At 49.2% G+C, this 22,743-nt stretch overlaps 7 protein-coding genes across 7 annotated transcripts; 4 read left to right on the top strand and 3 right to left on the bottom strand.

Moving 5' to 3' along the window:
• Positions 1 to 67: 67 nt before the first annotated feature.
• On the bottom strand, positions 68 to 3,229 carry GIQ15_02845 (armadillo repeat protein; the record flags this gene model as incomplete). The annotated part of the gene is made up of 3 exons (XM_033550262.1): positions 68 to 1,117; positions 1,191 to 2,878; positions 2,947 to 3,229. The coding sequence occupies 3 exons, from the start codon at positions 3,227 to 3,229 to the stop codon at positions 68 to 70; spliced, it is 3,021 nt and encodes a 1,006-aa protein (XP_033407423.1).
• Positions 3,230 to 4,205: 976 nt separating this feature from the next.
• GIQ15_02846 (uncharacterized protein) lies at positions 4,206 to 5,651 on the top strand (the record flags this gene model as incomplete). The annotated part of the gene is made up of 1 exon (XM_033550263.1): positions 4,206 to 5,651. The coding sequence occupies one exon, from the start codon at positions 4,206 to 4,208 to the stop codon at positions 5,649 to 5,651; it is 1,446 nt and encodes a 481-aa protein (XP_033407424.1).
• Positions 5,652 to 7,249: 1,598 nt separating this feature from the next.
• On the top strand, positions 7,250 to 8,606 carry GIQ15_02847 (uncharacterized protein; the record flags this gene model as incomplete). The annotated part of the gene is made up of 2 exons (XM_033550264.1): positions 7,250 to 7,346; positions 7,408 to 8,606. 2 exons carry the CDS (start codon positions 7,250 to 7,252, stop codon positions 8,604 to 8,606), a joined length of 1,296 nt encoding a protein of 431 aa, XP_033407425.1.
• Positions 8,607 to 9,284: 678 nt separating this feature from the next.
• GIQ15_02848 (uncharacterized protein) lies at positions 9,285 to 13,858 on the bottom strand (the record flags this gene model as incomplete). The annotated part of the gene is made up of 3 exons (XM_033550265.1): positions 9,285 to 9,443; positions 9,509 to 9,697; positions 9,764 to 13,858. The coding sequence occupies 3 exons, from the start codon at positions 13,856 to 13,858 to the stop codon at positions 9,285 to 9,287; spliced, it is 4,443 nt and encodes a 1,480-aa protein (XP_033407426.1).
• Positions 13,859 to 14,426: 568 nt separating this feature from the next.
• GIQ15_02849 (uncharacterized protein) lies at positions 14,427 to 14,989 on the top strand (the record flags this gene model as incomplete). The annotated part of the gene is made up of 2 exons (XM_033550266.1): positions 14,427 to 14,443; positions 14,509 to 14,989. 2 exons carry the CDS (start codon positions 14,427 to 14,429, stop codon positions 14,987 to 14,989), a joined length of 498 nt encoding a protein of 165 aa, XP_033407427.1.
• A 705-nt stretch (positions 14,990 to 15,694) lies between these two features.
• On the top strand, positions 15,695 to 16,331 carry GIQ15_02850 (glyoxalase family protein; the record flags this gene model as incomplete). Its single annotated transcript, XM_033550267.1, has 3 exons — positions 15,695 to 15,986; positions 16,065 to 16,256; positions 16,306 to 16,331. 3 exons carry the CDS (start codon positions 15,695 to 15,697, stop codon positions 16,329 to 16,331), a joined length of 510 nt encoding a protein of 169 aa, XP_033407428.1.
• Positions 16,332 to 17,068: 737 nt separating this feature from the next.
• On the bottom strand, positions 17,069 to 18,297 carry GIQ15_02851 (uncharacterized protein; the record flags this gene model as incomplete). The annotated part of the gene is made up of 7 exons (XM_033550268.1): positions 17,069 to 17,280; positions 17,335 to 17,668; positions 17,720 to 17,813; positions 17,869 to 17,956; positions 18,008 to 18,104; positions 18,168 to 18,203; positions 18,268 to 18,297. 7 exons carry the CDS (start codon positions 18,295 to 18,297, stop codon positions 17,069 to 17,071), a joined length of 891 nt encoding a protein of 296 aa, XP_033407429.1.
• Between the last annotated feature and the right edge of the window lie 4,446 nt (positions 18,298 to 22,743).

Genomic DNA, 22,743 nt, shown 5'->3' on the forward strand with positions numbered 1-22,743 from the left:
GGATGTGTTAGGAAGGGGTCAGTTAAAGGGCCAATATAAGCTATTTTAGAAGATGTAATGTGAAACGCTACTGTCCCAAGAGTGCCTTCATCCAATCCAAAGCTGTTTTAGTCCGTTCCCGAACATCAGCCTCACTGTCGATCTCCAAGCTACTCAGGCGCTCCATCACGCCTAGACTTTTAAGCCTCATCGCTCGCTCGACACGGCTCGGTCGGTCAGTCTTATCATCGTCAAGCGTGAGATTTATTACAATCCAGACGCAGTTGGCTCGAATCTGCCAGTTGGAGTGGTTTAGGAGGGCCATGGTTAGTTTTAGTAGGTCTTGATGGAAAACCAGGAGGTGGCGGTGCCGTGAGAAGCCTGCAGCAATGTGGATGAGAACGTAAGTTACGGCGCGAATGATTTCGGTGGGGTGGAGTATCGTTTTTTGTTGCTGCTGGTGAGAGATTTGTGATCTACTATCTTTAAAACCGGACATAGTAGGAGGGTTGGAGATGGCGGTGGTAGTGGGAAATGGTCTCGGGCGAAGTTTGTCAGCTAGGATATCTAAAAAGTCCCCTTGGCCGAGTTTCTGAAGTATATAGTCGATCATATCAGGCGCTCCAGGCCCACACATGATGTTCCGGAGTAGATCGAATAGTTCTTCCTGTGCTAGGGTATCGTCTTGTCGAAGTTTCTTGGTTTGATCCAAATCGCCATTCAGAATTAGCTTGCGTTTCCTGATATTCTCAGCCGAAAGTGCATCCAGGGGAGACTTTGAGGACTCGAAGTCCAGCACAGGAGCCTCTGATTCCAGGCCACTGTTCATTGTCATTGGGTTGAGAATATCCACTTGTTCGCCAAATGAATTGGCAGCGCCCATTTCGATAAGCGACGAGGGCATCCCGCTCGTGCTTTCGTCTTGCCTCCTTCTATAATTGCTCGGATCATTAGGGTCGTGAGATAGGACCTCCTTGATCCACTCAATGCCGAGATCTTCCAGTATGTCCTTCTTTGTCTTATTTGGCACACTGTAAGAAATATGTTTGAGAGACCAGAGGGATTCTATTCTAAGATTTGCATTAGGTGAATGGGAGTTTTCACACAAAATAGGTATCATATTTGCCTCGAGAAGAGCCTGCAAACAAAGAAGTTAGCCTGGGCGTCTCTTAACTATGTGAATGGACGGTTACTGGTGGACGTATACATACCTCCTTCATAGGACTAAAATCTAGGGCCAAGTTGCACACCACAGATGTAGCGGCAATCTGGATCACAATATCATTAGATTTCACCAACGCGCAGATGGGTGCAGCAATACCAGCGTCGATAAGACTGGTTCTGAGCACACTGACGGATCTAGTCAAGGATCTAGCCGCGGCGCAAGCTGCAAGTACAACAGGCGTTGGGTTCCCTTCAAGCTCTACGATGCTAGTCTTATTGCCGAGAATGGTCGTCTCTGGATTCCAAGGCTTCATTGAGTCGATAATGTGCTGTACCACGCCATAGTCGCATATGGTTTTCCTGTAATCATCTCTGAACAATGACAGCGCAGCTAGCGCTCTGAGAATGGCTTCCCGGTATTTTATTTTAGAGAGAGCTTGGCGAGTGAATCCAGGTGGTCCCAGGGCCATATCCGAATCCGTCGACTGCAATAGAGATGCGGCAGGCCTCTTCGTCGCACTCCACATGGGAGTACCATCCTCCGATGTTGGGCCGAATGACTCTTTCAGCATCTGGGACAGCTTCTTGATAGCTCCACTGTTGAAGGCGTACTCTTGCAGTTCTTTACTATCCATGACTAACGAAGCTAGAACTGCGGGAGCTTCCTCCTTAACGCGCAAGGTGCTGGAGCTCATGTAGTTTTCAAACGTCGACGAATCTTCAGTAGTGAGGTGAGCACTGTCGAGCATTCTCACTAAAAGGGGAACCAAGAGAAACCCAAGCATACGAACACGGTGTTTCTTCAGTAACTGTACACGGAAAAGAGTGGAGAGGATACGGGCGGCCATTAATCGAACATATCCGCGGTCTGCTCGGGCAACGTAGAGTAACCAAGATATCAGGACACTCTCCGGCTCTTCTGGAGGGGGGCTTTCAGCGCAGGGGACCTGAGGCCCGAAGAATTGCCCTCGCTTATCATATTGAGGCTGTGACCCCAATGGTGGGAAGTTAGAGGAGCCATTAATTTGCATTGGCACAGAAGGGAGTAGAGAGTCAATGGGGTTCAAAAAGTTGCGTTTTGCAAAGCCATAACCGGAGGAATAGGGAGATTTCCATGGGCCCTTTCTTGCCTCACCAAGATAGGGGTCGTAAAATGACTTGGGAAACACGGTCACCAGGGCCGGGCAGGTGAGGAGATGTTCCGCACGGGCGCCAGACTGTTCGATGATCACGGCAATGGCCCGCAGAATGGGGGTAAGTTTCGCATCAGCTGGAGCGGGATAAGGGATATACCCTAATGCGCCCGGATTTGTGCAAGAGTTCTCTGCTCCCGGAAGAACAAAGCCCCCTGCGACTATAAAGGTTGACAGTCTCAGGCCCAGCGCGTCAAGAACACCGGATTCAGTCAGAATGCTCTTTTGATGCTCTCCCGTGCACGTCTTTGAGATTAGGTCTGCTACAAGTTCGATACATGGCTGGATCCCTGGAGCGAGACCTGACTGCTGGAGAATGTCACGGAAGGTCGGTATGTGTCTGCGGGTGAAAAGAAGAGCCCCCATGGGCTGAGTCTGGCTGTCTACATTCTTATACACCAGGGCGAGCTGGTCGGCAATCGTGTTGAGTGTTTGAAGCACGGCAAGGGCGAGAGAGGTAGGGCATGTCGGAGAGGATAAAATGGAAAGCAACGAAGGAATGGTTTCCCCGGCAAGAATTGGAGACGTGTATGCCGGTCCACCTAGGGTTAGGAGAATAAATATTAGAGTCAAGAGTGACTAACCAGGCTATGGACAGGAGGAAACGTACCAAGGGCGAGACTGCCGATGATGGTGATAGCTTGGAAGCACATCTCATCCTCCTCCGTCTGGTGCTGTCTCGGGCTGTCATAGTCTGCCTTCTTGCCCACGCCACGGCGACTCGACAGGACATCTGACAGGAGCGGTAGGATGCCTATCTCCGTCCAGGCCTGCTTCTTCTGGTGATGGCCGATGATATCATTCTTGAGCGCGCGTAGGGCAGCAATTCGGGCAGCAGGCGAATCCGCGTTACGGACATCTTCAAGCAGGCGCGGGCTAACAACTTTCGTCATCCTGCAAGAGTCGAGGCAGACCGACGCCGTGTAGCCAGCCCGCTATTCTGCTATATGGAGGAGAGATGGTTCCGGTGGGCGAGGTCTATCAGGCGGGAGATTTTAAGACGGCAGGTGTGAACAATCTGAGCACAGGGTGGTAGCAAAGGCAATGTAGAAATACGTATACAGAGGCAGTGAGTGTCTCCAGTAAGTTATCCCCAAGGCCGAGCGCTCGTGGATGGTTGAGATAGCTCGAGTCCGGCGTTTTGGGGGAGATCGGTTCGGTGGGTTATCAAAAGATCCGAAGCTCGTGTGGCAACGAGAGCGTCTCTCGCCGTTAGTTCACCACGCTCATTATATGACACTGTTATTCCCAGCAGTATACCAAGTTCAATTAGCAGCAGCAGCAGCAGCAGCAGGCGTGTATCTCTCTCTTTTCGCTATCTCCAGACGTTGATCGTGGCGTCTCTCTCTGGTCTTCTTCCCCAGAGACCGTTGCCCCAAGGATGACATAATGCTGACATAATGATGACATAAGAGCCCAAACAGGCTAGCGTTATGTCACTTACTAAGCAAGACCCGGTCTAGCCCAAAAGAGCATCAACCAATCACATGTATCTTAGTCATCCCATCTATCCACGTGACTCGTCTTAGTCATATATTAGTCATCTTAGGGTACTTTTTCTGCCCGTCGTCACCGCGTGTCCCAAAGGGGTAGGCGGCAAGGCCCTAAGGAGCAAAAAAACATCGCAACGTCAAACTTCAGCTTCATCGTTTGTTTTTCCGCCTATACGCACTCTCTTTTATATCCTCCCCCTTTCGCCCGCGCTACGATGCGCAGTTCGATGTGCTGCAGCCCGCGCCCTCGCCCTGGCCTGCAAGCTCGTTCCTGCCTTGCCATACACCCTGTGCTACTAGCCCACGTGCGCCCCTCCATGCGCAACAGCAGCAGCAACCGCAAGAATAGGAGGTGTAGCAACGAGACGCAGCGACGATGATGGCTTCATCCCCAACCCTTGCCGCGCTGCTACGCGCCTCGCCTAACCCTCCTCCTCCTCACAATCCTCCTCCGGCAGTCTCGAGCAGCAGCAGCAGCAGCTCAACGGCCCCGCGTCCCCTCGACAACCCCATACACCAAGCCTCGCACCACCAACATCAGCATCAACTTCAACTTCAGGAGCAATCCCAGCCCGAGCAGCCTCAACAACCCGAAAGCGGCCCCTGTTCCTCGCCCGAGATAGAACTCCTGCGCACTACCTTCAAGCGCCAGACCGTAGATGCAGGCACCCAGTATTCTCGACCCACGACGCCGTCTCGAGCGGTCTCCCTGCCCTCCTCGAACGCCGCCGCCGCCGCCGCTGCTAGTACTTCCTCTAGCAGTATCAACCAACATTCCCAGCGGACCAGTCCCAATTCACGGATGCCAGGCACTACCATAGGCTCCAAACGTAACACTCCAGATGCGACGAAAGTACTCGCTGCTCCAGGGCCGTCGTCCGCAACCTCCAATCCTTCCCACCAGCAGCAACACCACCAGCAGCAGCACCAGCAACGGCGGCAGCAGGTGGAGGAGGAGGACGGGCGGCCGGAAGGATCGGCTTCTAAGCGGCTGAGGCCTGCTAAACCACCCGTCAAGCTACTTCCGCGGCGGTATGAGACAGCAGATCCGCGAGATCTGGTTGTGCTGATCTCCAGCATGATCATGGAGCTCATCAGATTCAATGACCAGATCCCGCTTCGAGATGGCCGATTGACTCGGTTCCACTCCCGTTCGCCGCCTCGAATATCGGTGCAAGACTACCTGCAACGCCTTACGACTCACGCTACCCTCTCACCTCCAATCTTGCTCAGCATGGTGTACTACATCGACCGTCTCTGCGCTCTGTACCCTGCATTCACCATCTCCAGCTTAACAGTGCACCGTTTCCTGATTAGCAGCGCAACGGTGGCTAGCAAGGGGTTAAGTGACAGCTTCTGGACCAACAAGACGTATGCTCGAGTTGGCGGTATCAGCGTTGAGGAATTGGCCCTTCTGGAGCTTGAGTTCCTTTGGCGTGTCGAGTGGCGCATTGTCCCCCAACCTGAGGTGCTCGTTGACTACTATCTCAGTCTAGTCGAGCGCTGTGAGGAGTATGAGATGCAGCCCCAGGCTCCGGCTCCGGCCATACCAGTGGAAGTGGAAGCGGAAGCTGCCGTAGGTGCTCGACCAGCCCAGATATCAACGTTAGCGTCGGCGTCGACGACTGCACCGTCTGTGCCCTCTGCGCCAGTTGCACCATCGGGCTCGGCCACCTCAGCGGAACCGTCCTCACCAATCGTACCCTCTGCACCGCCTGCACCATCTGACTCGAGTCCCAAAACCAAACCAGATCCCGAGTCCGAGGCAGCCGAAAAGACAGAGCCGGACGTAGTGCAAAGCGAACAATCCTCTTCGACATAGCTTATATTATTAGCTCACCCGCCAAAAAATGTTTTTTTTTCTAGGAGGATGCACCCTGCATCCTTCTCACGTTCTAGTTCTTATCCTGTTTGGTTTGGAATCTCATCTTGGCCGGCGTACAAGGCGTTTGGGTTTCCTTTCATGTTTACCTTATGCATTTAGATGATTTAGAACCGGTCGGGGTTCCCAGCTTCCTTGTTCGATCTATACATATGATAATAGTACCTGCACAGAGATAGAGTCACAGATGGACGGCATCAGGCAGTCCTCGCACTGTTCTGGGCCTATTCCTGTAACTCTTCTTTTGCATTCTGTTCTATTCCGAGCTGCATCGTTTGATCCCTTTATGTGTATAAAGCTCTCGTCTTCTTCCTCCCCTGACCCTGTATTTACGCCAAACCAAATCCTTGTTCAACCGTCGATGGCCTGCATTAGTTTATTTCCTGTGCTTTATGCATACCGTGTATGCACTTCGGCTCTTACATGTTAAATTCACTACTCACATACATATTATAGTACTCTATACGATCCCTATAGAACTTCAATTGACCATGTAATTACATATCAACTCTTAAAGTCGGACTTAGAGATAACTAGTGTAGACAGGTTGGTTCCACCAGGCAGTGTCTCCGTCTAGCTCAAGGTATCGTATCCCGGACGGGTGATAATATCCTCGAGAATAGTTATTGTGCCGATATTGTCGGTTAGGGCTTATAGGTTTCGCTTGTTATTCGAATCCTTGTTGGCCTACTGTCTGGTCTATCCTTTAGCTATCCTTTGGCCCGATATTTAGCCTATTAAGGTGCCGATATACTCCGTAGCTCTTGATAGGGGTAAATTTTCATTAGAAAGCTCTAGTAAGTTTTTATTTAAATAGACGTGCTTTATAGTAACGGTTTTTAGATATCATGGTCCTTCTGTTGTTCCATATTTGGCACATAGTGAGACTTATATATGGTGCTAGAACGATCAGTTTACTTATTCCCAAGGTTCCATTTTCTACTATCGTACTCCGTAGATTATATCGAGTCGTGAAGAGGCCAGGCTCAATACGTGAGTATAATCCGTACTGGAATGCATGTTCTATGCAGGAAATTCCCGTATGTAGCGGTTAATAACTATCCAGTGTTAGAACTAGATCCCTATTAAAAATGATCTAAAGAGGCCACACATATTATCCAAGGGTCATGGACTATATCAGAACATTTGAGACCCCGATTTACTCCATAAATCTACCCCTTTATCTATAGCGGAAGATCGCCCTTTTCCCGTTTTCCACTTTTAGGGCTTGGGCTTAGGGCAAACCCGGCTTGGCGCAAATTTCGACTTCATCGCAAGTTCAGCATCGTCACCAGTTGTATAGAGCACTCGACGGGGTTTTTTATATATCTGTCCTGATGGCGTGTTGATGGCAGTGACGGGGACGGTACATAGACTGCAACATGCCACTGTGCGAAACTGTTCTATTCTGTCGCGGCTAGCTTTTCGTCTGAAGGTAGAGAGTCATTTATTCCCCCCTCCACGATGACCCTGTTAATACGCAAGGCTAACTAAATATACAGCCACATCTTTTCCAGCCCGGCTTCTACGCCAGTACCATGGCGGTACCGGAGAGGTTGAAGGGTATTGCGCCCTTGCAGGGCGAATTGGTGACGCTGCCATCCGTCCAGGAGCTGCGACCAGTTAATTCCTTTGGTATGAAATACAGGTCATATGCTCACAGAGAGAGTGACGCATGGCTCTAACATTGTCACAGAAGAAGCATATGTCGCAGAGATAGACATAAAGTTATCCAATGTAGTTGTGAAGCTACTGGAGACCAACTACCCTCGAAACCCTGAGCTCAGTCTATCTCACTTGCGTCGACTACTACGGCCAGAACACCTACCAGAGCCGTTAAAAAGGGAGCTAGAGGAGAGCCAGCAGAGGCAAGGTTCACCGAGTAAACCAGCTGCATCAATTCATGTTCTCATTCCTCCGCCTCTCCCTGAAATCTCAGAAATACAGACATTACTCGCACCGTATGCACCTAAAACACCCATCGAGGCAGACACCACCAACCCGCCACCAGAACCCCTGCAGCCTATCATTCGGATTCAAAAAACAGTAATCTCCACAAAACCGCCTACAACTATAGCTGAAGCTCAAGAGTGGTCTCGTACAAAGTGGTCAACAGTCTATAACCCTGCTGCACGATCTGCAATCCATGCGCCGCCACAAGTCCAACTCATCCGAGCAAAGGCATCTATTTCTCCGCGGGCAGGCTATTTCCTCGCTTTAGCCAGGGAGGTGGCAGGTGAAACATTACGATCCGGCCGGGGCCGGGGTGTGGGAGCTGTTATCGTTGACCCTGAGCTGTTGACGGGAAAATCAGATGACACTGATGAGCTTTTGAATTCTGTGGTTGCAGTGGCAGGCGATACGAGGTGGTGGAAAGCTTCGTTGGAGAAACATGCAGAGGGGGCTACACAAGAAAAAAAGGAACCTGATGCAGACGATGAAGGCGGGCCGGAAAGCCATGCAGTTATGCGGGGGATATCGATGGTATCACGAAAAAGAATAGCACTAAACAATCCGGTGACCTCCGAACCTGAATCATCTACACCTTCGGAAGTAGAGTCGGCGCCTCTATCACCAACGTCCCTGGAATCGCACTTCTTTCAGCTCCCTAACCTCCTAAAGTCTTCTAAAGGCGGCTATCTATGCACCGCACTGGATCTATACGTTACGCATGAACCGTGTATATGCTGCTCTATGGGTATGCTCCTTTCCCGCTTTCGAAGCGTGACGGTTCTTCAATCTGGGATGCGCAGGTCAGGAGAGGGCAATTCACTGGACGCTGTGCATGGATATGGGCTTCATTGGAGAGAAGAGCTGAACTGGCGAGCGATCGGATTTGAGTTTACCGAATCTGAAGTGGGGGGAGACAAGGCTGGGGAGGAGTTCAATGCCTGAACTGTTCTCGCACAAAGCCCACGGGCTCATGAATGAGTGCTTTTTGAATATGTATATACCCTGGTGTATCCGTGATGGTTAGACAGTTAAGGGTTAGGATCGGTTATGAAGGACGTGACACTCGAGAAAGTTGGCATAATAAATGATACACAGGCTTATTAGTTCCACCACCGAGTAAAGCGAGGAGGACCCCATATTGAATACAAATATATCGATACAAGGAACAAAATAATCAAGGGTTGTTAAAACATGGTGGAATAAGAAACAAAACCATTTTTTTGAGCATTTTTTTACAAAAAGGAAGAAATGAAACCATGAATAATGAATAACACAAAATTAGAATGGGATAGAAAGGAGAATATTATCCATTTCAAGCCAAGGAAAAAAGAATTTCCCCAGTCCCAAATACAGCCGAAAGATAATAAGAAATTTTTGTCTCCGTTAGAATTAGATGGGTCGTAATCTCCAGCGTACATCTCAATCCCAAAAGAGTCGATTTTTGTAGAAATATTCCATTCTTCAGTCGTATATCAGGCCATAGTACCGTAAACGTGTCGCAGCGGAATATCGTGTCAAGAAATGATCATCATCGCCAAAAACCGAGGAGCAGGAAAATTAAGAAAGAGTATATCGAAATTTCATTGTTGCGTTTTTGGTGCGTCATACTCGACTCGCTTGCTATGTTCTTTTCAGAGCAATCGCCCATTGGGTAATTGGTGGGATTCGGTGCAAAAGAGGATCGTTAGGTGACCTTTCAGCGATAGTCCTGTATAATTCTTGGAGGCGCTGAATAAGGATATCCATAATTCGGGGTGCAACTTCGCTTATCGCAGGATCCTAGTTATCATGTTAGTAAAAGTCAAATATAACTACGCTTATCAAGTTAAAGTTGAAGCACTTACTGTGACGTTGACAGTACGAAGAACTTGCTGAAGCCAGTTCAAGCGATCCATGACATTTGATTCCATAGAGGATGTCACTGCGGCACTGACTGACAGGGCAACAAGTGGCGACAAAGTGGCTAGATACGAAGGGTTAAAGTTAACAAACAGGTTGGTGAAGAGCTCAGCCTGCTGGGATGATTGAAGCCACTATAAAAAAAGGTATTGTCAGTTTCAGAAGTACTAAAGAGTAGCAAGGATCGCGTGGGGGCCTACCTTAATGGATGCTTCCTCATACTTTCCATCTGTCATGAGCTGAGCGATTTCAGCAAGCTCGATGTCTTCGACAGATAATGGGGTATCGTTGGCTTCGTTCGATTCAGAAAAGCTGTGTTCCCGCGATGGCTCCGGTTCAACCTTGGCAGATAATTGATGATGAAGTTTCAGAATCTCATTGCCAAATCCATTCTGAGCCTGTGCAATAGTGGAAACAGACTCGGCCATGGTCCGGACCAGGGTTGTCAGTTCATCAATCTTAACACTGTCCTTGATTTGCTGGTCTTCAAGCTGCTTCATCTTTCCAGCGAATTTCTGCTCAACCTCCTTTGTGAGCTTCTCAGCAGCACGGGCTTGCTCTTCCTTGAATGCTGGGATTATCGTCTTGCTAACAGCATTTGAGATCCCCTTCTCAACACGTCCCACAATTGATGGCAACATGAGCTCAGACATTGCGCGGACAGTGGCAGGGGCTTGCATTGTTTGAGAAATTGCTTCAGGTAAAGCAGCCTTGACAGCGCTGTTGATGTGTTTATCCAGAGCCGATGCAGTGCTCTCCTTAATGGCTGGAAGAACGGATTGCTTGACATTTTCAGAGACAATATGGGCTAGAACCTTCTCAACGTTCTCTGATAATGTCTTGGACACCAAACGTAGCAATTCGTCTTGTCTGATTGTTGCAAGTTTATCCTGCGCACGGCGGTCATCTTCAAAACGACGATATACCGTATCTAGTCCCCCATTGAGAGATGTCGAGAACATCGACGTCAAATTTTGCTCAATCTTCTGAACCTCCTTCGACAAGGAATCCATAGAGAAGCTCGACTCAGTCGTAGTTTCAGCCTCCACCTGTCGAGGGCGTGGTGATTCGGCTGGGGTTTGTTTCCGAACAATAATGGGCTTGACTGGCGACGCGACTGGAACATCTGAGGGTTCCTCAGGTGCTTTCACAGCTTCTTTGGGTTTCGCTGCTGCCTCTTTCTTCTTCTTCTTCTTGTCAACCTTTTCGTTTGAGGGCTGTTCTTGCTGAGCCTGGGTAGTGGTGGACACTGGTTCCGCCGTCACCTTCTTCTTTGGAGACTCGATCACCGACGCAGTAGAAACGGACACGGCTTCTTTCTTCACTTCCTTCACTTCACGACGTGGGCTCTTGGAAGGGGCGCTTCCTTCCTCACCTCGGTTGCTCTCATCTGTCGACTGCAAGGGCTGGAGATCCTTGATTTCAATGTATCCTTTTTCCAGGGCATCTACAGACTCAATGATCTTGTTATCGATATTCCAACCCAAGTCGAGTTTCTTGATGCTTAGACAAGTTACTCCTCGTGAATGCATGACATATAACTCAAATAGGCCGCTATCTTCCTCAGCTCCACGCTGACCCGATGATTTGGCCAATGGAAGAAGTTCTAGACTTCTCAATTGGCCGCGTGAACCGAACGAAAGTTCTCGAATGCCGCTCATGCAAGCAGTGGATTCTGGCTTGGGCAAATCGGGATCCTTATTAGTCACGGCCTGAATAAATGCACCCTGAGACATTGGGGGAAGGGCATATCTAGGGGCGGACAAATGAATGAAGTAGATTGAGTTCCTGGTAGGGTGGCCAACGACGATGATACCGGAGCTTGCATGGTAAGCGATACTGCAGATAGCATCGGACTCATTGCTATGAGGGAAGTTCAATTCTTGAACTGCCTTTCCAAGGCCAAGATCCCAGAGCTGTAAAGTATGGTTTTGTTTCAAACCTACTAGAATATATCTGAGAGCCTGGGTTTTCAGGTATGGTCTCTGTTTGTCAATGAAAACGACAGAGGTCGGCCAACACTTTTCATTAGGAGATCCAGTAACAAGAGTCAGAAGCGGAATGCGGATATCGCATTTGTTAGAAGCCAGCATGTCGTCGATGTCGCGGATATCCCAGAATCTCAATCTGCCAGTCTTGTCAAGTGAAGCAATGACAGTGTCATCACCACTAAAAGCAAAATCTTTTCCAGCCTTTCCGGTAGCGATCTTGATAGATTTCTCTTTAAAGTACTTCTCGGTGTCCACCTTACCCGGTGAAGTGAAACCGTACTCAGCCAAAGCAACGCGGGGTCGAACGATGTGGATAGACTTGCCACGTCCGATGGCGAAGAATTCAGGATGGCGAGAGCTTTGTTTGGCGCGCGTTTTCAACTGGCCGCCAGAAGCATTCTCGTCCGATGCCGGGAAAGGAGGGAAAACCAAGCTCTGCGTCTCAAGAGTATCTTTTTCGAAATAGTCGTCATCGCCACGGGAAATGGTAGTCCAGTAAACTGAGCCACTCACACCGATACCAAGGAATGCTTGTTCTTTGATAGCGGAGCCGGGTGGGGATTGAGAAACGGATGCGTTGAATATCCTATCATTGGTTGAACGGAATATTTGTCTGTCATGGCCATCGTCCTGGCGAATGATACGTGCTCCGCCGTTTTTAGCAAGAGCATACACGATGTACTCTGGCGTTGCCGAGGTGAGCGAACGATCAAGCTGGTCGAATCCTTTCTTCAGACGAGCGATATCCATCACTCCATCATCACGAATGCCGACTGGCTTCAAATTTGCTTTCCACGTAATCGAAACGAACGGCTTCAATGGGAAGTTGTAGACAGGGACAACGCGGTCGGTCTCCGCCTCGGTCTCCCAATTCTCTGCAACATTCTCATTCTTAATCTCTTCTTTGGTAGGCTCAGTGGCATCATCGCTGCTTGTGGCTACCGCCTTATTGGTAGATTCCTTGGCTCCCTCTCCTTCAAGTACCTCTTTGGCGTTGTGCATCTGCTTGGAGATGTTATCTAAAACTTCTTGTGGAATATCATCTTCTGGCTCAGGGTGTTCGGATTTGAATTTCTTCCCAGACCCTTGTGCAGATTTCTCTGCCTTCGCCCCAGCGTCAGCTACTGCTGCACCTTCGAGGCCCACTGAAGGAGATGCTCCTCCACTCTGTTGGCTGGTGGACTCTTTGACCGCAGTTGCTGTGGCTTGCTGTACGTGAGCAACATGCTCACCGTTTTCTTCAGAGGCAATCTGAGAGGCAGGGCGCTTCAAATCATCGGGAGTACTCCTACCCTTCTGATTTTCTTTCGCGGCCTTGGTAACTCCAACTGACGGGCTGGCACGGCCGGAATGAGGTTGACTATTCGGGGATCGATTTCTCGAGGATGCCGCGGCAAGATGTTCGAACGGGTTGACATGGCTGAAAATAGTCCCCTTAATTGGAGCCTTTGGCTGCAACGGATCAAACTGAGTAGTCTCGCTTGAATTAGCAGCGCCAAAAGTTCGAACCGGGGAGCTTTTACGTTCCTCCGAAGATGACTTGGAAAGCTGAGCTGGGCTCTCGTTGCCGTCCATTTGACTCAGAGGAGTGGCCGGAAATTCAGGCTGTGGAGGAGGCACAGCGAAGTCAACACCCTTTGCCTTTTGAGCTGTTGGCTGGTTCAATAGTCTCAACAACATTTCCTGTGTTGCGTCTGCAGAGGCTGCAGGTGACGCGCCCGACCTTTCGGCTGGGCTGTGGCTAACTGGAGCAGTAGACGACGGCACCGGGACCATAGAGGGACCTGCTGCTGGCCGTCCAAGAAATGACGCCATAATGTCGGAGGCTGATATGTTGCGTTGGCCAGAAACGCCGCGATGACCACCGCCGTTAGAGTTACCGTTACTGTTCGCTTCAACACGCACTGGGGTGCCGGATGGGAGTCCCGTCTCGGCTTGCGGATTGGAGCTTGGGCCCTTTGAAGGCTGGCTAAACTTAAGCAAGTTCAGCAAGTTCGTGCGATCAGAACTCATTGGTGGCTGGTTCTGGTCGCTCAGAGTACCGGAGTAATTAGGGCTCAGCACGTCCGAACCATGGTGAGGAGGGTTGGGCGGAGGTGGAGGGCTGAAGAGTGGTGACGAAGCGTATGGTGCGGCATAATTGAACTGCGTAGGCGACATGACACCAGGCGAAGCCCCACTGCGCTGATGCTGCTGCTGATGAAGATGCTGCTGGCTATCAGTTGGGTGCCCGCCTGGGGAAGGGCGAGGTTTTATTCTCGCGAACAGAGCTTGTAAGTCTGCAGGGGAACCGGAGCCAGCCATGGTGAGAAGCAATCAACGGTTTTAAGCTGCCAGCCAAAACCAGGTGGAAAGAAACTGAGAACAAGAGAACGCGCTACCAACGGGCTAAGTGAACGTGCAAATGCAATTCGAGTCAAGAGAAGAGAAACAGGTGACAAAGAAAGTGAATTAAACGGGGGGGGGACGTTCGAGAAGTGAAGGTGAGGTGATGAAGAAGAAGAGGAAGAGGACGAAGGAAACAATAATATTTGGAGGTTGGAAGGTTCTAAGACGGGACTGTTTGTCTTGTTTGCAGTGTTGGCCCTGTTTGTTCTTGTTCCGCGGTTCTTTTTCAACTTCAACTCGAACTTTTGGCCTTTCTTGCTGCTAAACATGACGAAGGAAGAAGATGTGAAGGCCGCCAAGTGACTATAACGATCGCTTCTGCCGTCGGGGATCGTGTGTGCTGGACGTGAGAAGACCTGAGGTATCGTTCAGGCCAGAAACCAAGGACGTGCCGTCACGTCAGATGTGTCAACCTCCATAGCCTCTACCTGTTTAAACAAACACCCCTCTTTCCCGCCGGCCAAGGTGCCCGCGACTTTCAGACATGTTCTGCCTCAGAAGGTATGCATATAGCCCTTGGAGATACGTGCGCCTGGTTCCCATGATAGCTGACTTTCCGTGGATAGCTGGCTTCCCCTCCTTTTCATTCCGACCAATGCAAGCCCGCTGTTCATCCTCTCCTTCGTTACCCTCACCTATATCCTCCATCGACCGTGTATATACTGCTCCGCACTGCTTCTAATCCTGTTTATCTCGTCATGTCACTGGTCCGACCGCTGCTTCTTTGATATCAAGGGGGACTGGTTTGCACCTCGGTTCGCTCACCTGCCTGGAGCCGGATGTGCCAACGCAACTACTGCTGCCACTGCTACTCCGGCTTTGAACTCTACACACGAGCTGACGGAATATGTCTTTGATACTGTGAACACAACCGTCACCGCTCTTGCCGGGGCGGCGTTTGAAGAAGCCAAACGCAGTGTCATACCCGGCGGGCCGTCGAGTGCTGGGGAACCCGAGTGGACAGGTATTGGGCTTGAGTGGTTCCGAAGTTTGCTAGGACGCAGAGAATGGACGCTCCCATGCGTCGATGTGAAGGTTAGACTATAATAAGAGATATGCGTTATCCAACACGCTTATATATGCACAAAATACGGCTTGTATTCACTTGTCGGTATGTCTATCCATGCTGGGCCGACCCGGCTGCTACTTTAATGATGGAATGATCTTTACGCCTGAATGGTCGGATGGCTGGCTGGAGCATATACATTTCCCTTTGAATGCAGTTCTTTCTTCATATTCAAATGTTCAAGGACTCCTGATACCTCCATACGGCCAACCTTTTCATGTATTTATAGGGGGTTATCTAGTGTCTCGGCGTTGATATGATTGCATTTATTATAATGGCATGGGATATAGATATTTACTCCCCTATCCCGGACAATAACTATTTCCGCATATTGTCAAACCCAGGAGAATATCTATACTTTCGCCTACTTCTACACCCCTGCATCTAGACCAACATCAACCTTCTTCAAATACGACGCCGTGAGTCAACTTGTAAGCTCGTTTTTGAATATAAACAGCTACAGGCGCCAGATATACTTTACACCCAGCCAATCGAACCAAAACGCCAATTCAAGCTAAAAGCTATTTTTAGCCATGGACTAGGCAACCATACCATACTATAATCGTTCATCTCCTAGTTTGGAAGTGTATATAAAGTGAACCCTGATTTCCTCAGGCTCAAACGGCTCTCCCCAACAGCTACACCTATCAGCGTTCATTCTATCCAATTAACAGCACACTCACAACATGGGCTTCTCACACGTCGGCCTCACGGTCCCAGACGACAAGTTCGAAGAGACTGTATCCTTCTACCTAAGCGCGTTAGCACCGCTAGGATTCAAAGAGCAGCTCCGTCCTCATCCAAAAGTAGTTGGTATGGGAGTGTACTGTCCCGAGTTCTGGATCGCTTCATCAGCCGTACCTAGTGCCAGCGCCAGCGCCAATGCCAGAGCTGAAGGCGAAGGCGAAGGCGATGTTACAGCTACTGCAAGCAAAGAAACGGTATTTGGAACAACTCATATCGCTTTTAGTACAGGCAGTAAGTGGACATTTTTCCTAGTTGGCGTTGATATTAGCTAGGCAGGATCGATAGCAGGTCTAAACGTTTATTTGGTAGATCGTGAACTCGTCCATGCCTTCTATGAAGCTGCCCTGAAGCAAGGCGGGAAGTCGAATGGTGGCCCCGGAGTGAGGCCTCAATATACTAGATTCTACTACGCAGCATTTGTCTTCGACCCGGCCGGTAATAATATCGAAGTTGTCTGCATGTGGCCTGCCTGGTGCCATTGGAAGTACTGGCTGGGGATGGGTGTGTTTGGTAGATTGAAGACGGAGTAGCTGCACAACATCTGCCGCAGTAGGGAAGGGAGGAATGGAGGATTAACAACCTTTATAAGTCCGTTTATTCTATGTACTATACGATGCTAGCTGGTACACGTACATACCTAGTGATCAAACCAAGAGAAAATGAAGTCGGGAAAACGAAGAATAAATAAATAAAACAGTTGAAAAGGGAAATCATCAGGACAAAAAACGCAAAACACATTGACGGAGACATGGCAGGAACATGATAGGGATGTCAAACGTACAATAAACCAAAGTGAGTATCATAAAGCAAGCAGGAAATGACGACGAAAGCAAGAGTACATTTGGTAGAGTAGGACAAGGTATGGTTGTGGGGTTTGTGGTATAGGATGGCAGTTAAGTATGAAAGAGAGGCGGTGGGTGGGCGATGTGAAATTAATTCATTAACATTCCGGTATATGGGATGGTAATTGGGCCATCAATTAGGATATCGATTAGTAGATGGGTAGATAGGGTGGTGGCGGGAGGTAAATAAGGAGTGAACGAGGGTATGGGGGTGAGTATGGGCCATTTGGAGCATTTCGCAGCAAATGGGGAATAATATAATAAACAAAAAATGGAAATCAAACATTCGCTAATACCGAGGATTTTTTTCCTTTTTTGCCTTTTACTTTCACGTCTCTCGTAAATGTGCAAATATCTCATTCTTCGTTCGCACGTTTTTCTTCTTCGAGGAATGCCTTGTTTAACATCCTCTTGCATTCGCGGGAGTTTCCCTTTTCATTGTTGTGAAAGGGATGCATGTGCGTAGTAAGATCAGCTGTATGCGCCGCCGACGGGCATTGGCCAGTCATCTTCGGTGATACTGCTCCAGAAAACCCATACCATCATTACGGAGCCAAGGTTGAAGAGCGTTTCGAAGAAGGCACCGTTGATTTTACCACTCGTGGCATTGCAGAGGTGTGGACTGATGACGAATTGGAATACCTGACTTATGGCAAACAGCAAGCCGGCAATAGTGAGGTATACTACTCTAAGTTAGAGGGCGATTTCTCTTGATCTGGATGGATGGTACGACTTACGCATGGGTCTCTTCTCCTTGAGCACCTTGACGACCAAGAAAGTCTCGAACAGGAAGAACCCGACTATGCAGATTAGTGGGAACAATAGGTACAGGATGTACAGGCCTATGTTCTGGTTGGGTGCGCGATGGCTGGCTTGGAAGCGGCCAGTCCAGTTAAAAGCAGTATCCAGGGCAATGTATCCAGTGCCAATGAAGAGAACCAGGGCCGAGGTGACGAGCAGGCCAATGGAGATGGCAGTGCCGTCATCGATAAGCTGGAAGCCTACAACAGCATTGAGGAAGAGCAACCAGGCAGTCGCAGCAATAGCGCCAAGATGAGCTGCAGAAAATCCCTATAGATTGATTAGTGAGATATTCGAGGCGTCATGTAGAGTAAACAATACCTTTCTAACTGAATCGCTAAGCGGGAAGGCGCCGACTGAGAAGATCTCACAAATCGAAATAATTATAAACCCGACCAAGAACAATTGCATTTCCCTAGTAGGCGGTTAGTCAAGAGAGTTCTAGCAAGTCAAATGGAAGTGAAGCATACCTTCGACCAACAGCAGCCCGTTTTCTTTCCGACCTCCATATTAAGAATAGCGAAGAGAAGATAGCAATAAAGCAGAGCAAAATAGACCCTAATTGGATATAAGTATGGTATTCAGATACTAGATGATCGAGATGCGTACCTAAGTTCCCAACATTTCGGTCATCATTTAGATTGATTCCCGTCAAGGCGCATCCATCGAACTTCTTATTCGGCGGCTGGTTGTTCCTAACGAAGAGCTATCACCGGTGTCAGTACTGGTATGGTCGATGGCCGGCGGCAAGTGTCTGGACTGAACGTACATTGCATACGGGAAGCGTCGAGTCTCGACAAAAGTTCTGCAGTCCATCATGTTAGCGCATGTCCCTGTGATATCGGTATATGCAGGTCTCCCGGCCGTACATGGAATTTGCCAAACTGCGTTGACCCCATGGTGGGAATCCTTCTATTCTTCCAACCTCACAGGCGGTGTGGTCCCTCCCCAGCGAGTCGCAACGACGAACGACCGGACGGCCGGCGAGCTGTCAATGGTGCCAAAGAGCGAGAGAAAGAAAAAAGAATACGAATTAAGGCTGGAGGAGCGGATGTCTCGATAGCTAGTGCGTGCGACGGTAGATGTGTCGATTTGACAGGCGTTGGAAAGTGTGACGGGGGTGAGAGCGGGCGACGGGCGAGTCAAGGTCGTGCGTATGGAGTACTGCGTGTATCAAGCTACCGGCAGCCTGATTGAGCTGGTTGAGAGAGCGCCGACGTGGTCTGGCGAGAGTGAGAGAGGAGAGAGAAGAGTTGAGGGTGAAGAAGTGTGTGGCAGGGCTGGGAATCTGTCGACAAGAAGGAAATGTCAGATGAAGTTGTGCCTGGTGGAGGCAGAGAGTCCACTCTGTAACGCCACAGGCAAGCTCCGGGCTATTACGCTTAGACTAGCTCGATCGATCGATCAGCGGACCTCACATCGAGTGTCTTATACACCGTAGCAGACAAAGATGGCCGTCGACGTCGATGCTGTCCCTTCTATCTCGACTTCTCTCTATCTCAGTCCAGGGAGAGACATCGCGGTCCAAGAAAGGAACAGCCGCTTTGTCTTTTGCCGTAACTTTGTTACCTTTGCGGTACGCGTATCATGTATGGTAAGGTAGTATCAGGTATCATGATTAGCTCAGCCAGGGGCACGGGGAGTGACTGACCAACCAGCGTGCGTCCCAGCCATCTCTTCGCTTCTCCTTCGGGTAGTTAGTGGGGGCCATCACATCTCGGCGTATGATCGCTACAAGGATGATACGCGACGGTACGGCCTGCATACAGCTTATATAATCACATATAGGGACGTTCCATATAGGATATTATATAGAGAGAAAAGACCGATGCATGGATGCAGGAGAAAAGGGAGGAAGACAAGGGATGCGCTGGATGCAGGGAGGATGCGGAGAGAAGGGAAGGCCGGGGAACCCGTTGATGGGCTTGCATGCATGAAACACCCTGCGTCCAGGTCCATCTATCCACCTCTTTTAATATATGTACGGGAGGGGCCTGAAACGCCTGGTGCACCACGCCGGGCCAGGGCATCGGACACGCGAACTCACCCGGGCCAGCCTAGCCAACATAGGAGAATTCGCCTGTCCGGAGCTCGTGTCGTCTTTTGTTTACTCGTTCCCTCTGTCTGTCTGGTGTTTTATCGCCGGTGACTTGAGGCCGTCCAGGGATCTAGATATCATGTCATGTGACTATATAAGACCTCAGGGCTGAGGTCCAGTTTGATAGACCTTTGTTTATACTCGTTACTAGCACTGTTTACTCATTACTAGGGCGATTACTGCTATATAAATATCAACGTATGAAAGGACTCGTGGAGAGACCTTTATCCCAACATGAGCACGCCGTTAGTTGGTGGCGCGGTGACCCGGTTACTGGCAGTGTCTATTGGTGGTCGCGGAATCAGCCTGGTTAGTCTCAACCTGGTTCAACCTCTCAGCACCAGTCTTTCGTGCGACAGCCCAAGGTTATAAAAGCGGCAGTGCTTTCCAAGTCTCAGGGACTAATGCGAGACTTGATATTGCGGCTGAGAAACCTCCTATGTTTAGCTACCTATTGGTACTTGGTTGATACTTGGTTGATACAAATCGATTCTTAGCACACGTCTTCAACTACCAGCTTCTTTCCATCCGTGTCTCCTAGCTCGACCTTGAGAGTGCGGTTGAAGACTTCGAACATCATCTCTGCACACACCTTGGTCAGCGCCAGGTCATAGCGGCCCTTGCTCAGCTCGTCTCTGATAAAGGCGTCTTTTGAACTAGTTAGCTAGGGAACAAGCCAATTGAGGATGAGAAACGACATACGTTGTGCCCAGGCAGCCTCGTAGAAGCTGAAGTAAACACCTTTCTCATGCAAAGCGTTACGGATCAAATCTCGACCAGGCGCTGGCACATGGTTGTCATTTTTCCCGAATATCTGCACAGCATACATTAGCATCTATGCCTGCTATAAGAGACTCAGGAGAAACATCTTACCATGACCAATTCGCCCTTTATGTCTCCACACCTTTGAAGACTATCATCGTTCTTACCCTCTCCGAGTGAACGGCTGTGTATATCGGTTGCAAAATAGCAGACGGCAGCTTTGACGCGTGCGTCAAGTGCGCAGCGGTACGCAAGATGGCCTCCGAGACACATTCCCGTTGCGCCTACTCGGCTATTACAGGTGGGTAGAGAAACGAGATGGTCAACGCAGAGACGTGCATCTTCGTCATAGGCCGCTAGTTTCTGAGGCAGATGTTAACTGTATAACTAAAAGCTTGCATCGAAGGGATAACTACCTTGGTAACCTTCCATTTGTTACCGTTATCCGTATCCTTAACGTTGTACTGGAGTGGCTCAGGCTGCGCTTCCTCTTGCCCATGGCAGCGGTCTACATTGTTGTCCTGCATGGATTGTGTACAGACGGGAGTGAAGTGGCAGCGCGGTACGACGAGGACTGGCAAGCGACGAGTGACAAGATCGTATCTGCAGGCGCAAGCGAGGATGTACTACCTCTCTACTCCGTCTGCGATTTACATATCACTTACAAGTTACGATGGATAATATATGGCGACTTCACGTGATGAGATAAAGATGAGGATGGCTAAAGAAGCACCTTGCAGATTGGCATCCTTAGTTGAAGAGTCAACAACCCACGGTAATAGTCTTCTATGACTTGCTAGTTACCGTCTGGATGATGCTCGTGTCGGGGTACTTCTTGGTTCTACGTACTTTTATAGATGACTTCTTCACTCCTTTCCTTAACTAACTAGGCAGGCAAAGTGGCAGCGCGCCGTGTCGAGGGCATAACTACTCTACGTGGCAATGTGGAGGCAGTTTTATATAAAAACAGACCAGAGCAAAGAATGTATTTCTGCATAGTGTCTCCTATTTATAGCCTGTTTGCTTCATCACTTAACCCTTTTATAGCTAAATTCCTCAGTCTATATACGTTCTATAGAAGATATCTACTGTAGATTTGCACAAGCTTTGTTGAGCGACATATAACCAAGCTGATAGAATGGACTCCCTGGTGTGGTTATAGAGAACCATCTCAGATACCACCACGCTCTCCAAATACCCGGTACCGCCTTGCGGCTGGTATAGAAGTATAGTGCCGTTTCTCGGCCCGTTTTCGACAGCCGGTCTAGTTCCTTTTTGTTAAAAGTTTTCCAATCGCCGGCTAGGTTGATAGGCTGATGGTTTAGGCTATACCAGTTGTCGAACCTCACGAGAATGTCACGCATGCCGTTGTACGTGGCGCAAAATGCATCCCACACCTCTTGGTGGTTCATATATGCGTAAACCATCCCAAATTCTTTCATGTAAGTCATTTGTTCATCGCCTGCTTCAAGGATGTCCCATTTCGATGTTGTCTTGTAATCAGATGTGAGCCTTCCCTTAATGGAATTAGGGGCTTCTGCGAGGACAGTCAGCCTATCCTGACGATCACGGGACCCAAGTTCCTTTGCTAAATGAGTCGCTACGCAGTCATATGTGTTTGGCAGCACATTGACGCGGAATAGCCACCTCTTAATCCAAGTACAGTCGACTGTGTTTGGCGCGTCATCTTGTATATAGCTAAAGAAACGCGTAACTGTCTGAGCTTCTAGGACGTGTTCAGCTAGAAACAGATAAGATAGGTTAGATCCTTGTAGCCTATTATAGAACCATGGAGACCAAAAATATGAATAGATGGGATACTTACTATTATAGGTTTGCTCCGTGATGGCACCTTCTTCTTTATTCCACACTTGATCCTTAGTTGGCAGCTTTGCTACTGCCCAACTAGTACACGAACTCGACGAATTATGGAAATATTTTGGGACGAGCGCTGAAAACCGATCGCTGTCAAAATCTTTAGGTGACTTTGGCTCGGGGAATGAAGGGTAGGGATCACTCTTAGCAACCTTATTGCACGCTCTAATATACTTGCGGGAAAGGCCAACTCTTGTAGTCGTTGGAGTAGCTCGCTTCTCAACTTTAGATGCAATATCACCGGTAGCAGGAGTGGGGATGTAATTGCGTTTCATCAAAGACTGTGACTGAAAGATCTCTTCGAAAGGGTCTCGATAAAGTGAAACTCCGTATTTGCACAGTAGACATGAGCAGCCACAGCAGGGAGTACGCCCGGAAATTTCCAAAGTACAGGAGCCGCAGCCGTTGCAGCGTATAATTGGACTTAAAACATTCCACCCATTGTCTCGTAGGTTGTCACCAGGTTTTGGAATACCTTCGAGCGGGTCGAACGGCTCGTCTCCAATCTGGCGCTTGGGTATAGAATCGGCATATGGCGTTTTGCTATACGGCGAGGTCTCATTACGGCGAATTTTGGCTGAGTGACCGGTTCCTGTGAAGCATTCCTTGA

Source organism: Arthroderma uncinatum, assembly GCF_011692745.1.
Source record: "Arthroderma uncinatum strain CBS 119779 chromosome Unknown scaffold2, whole genome shotgun sequence".
Lineage (NCBI taxonomy): Eukaryota > Fungi > Ascomycota > Eurotiomycetes > Onygenales > Arthrodermataceae > Arthroderma > Arthroderma uncinatum.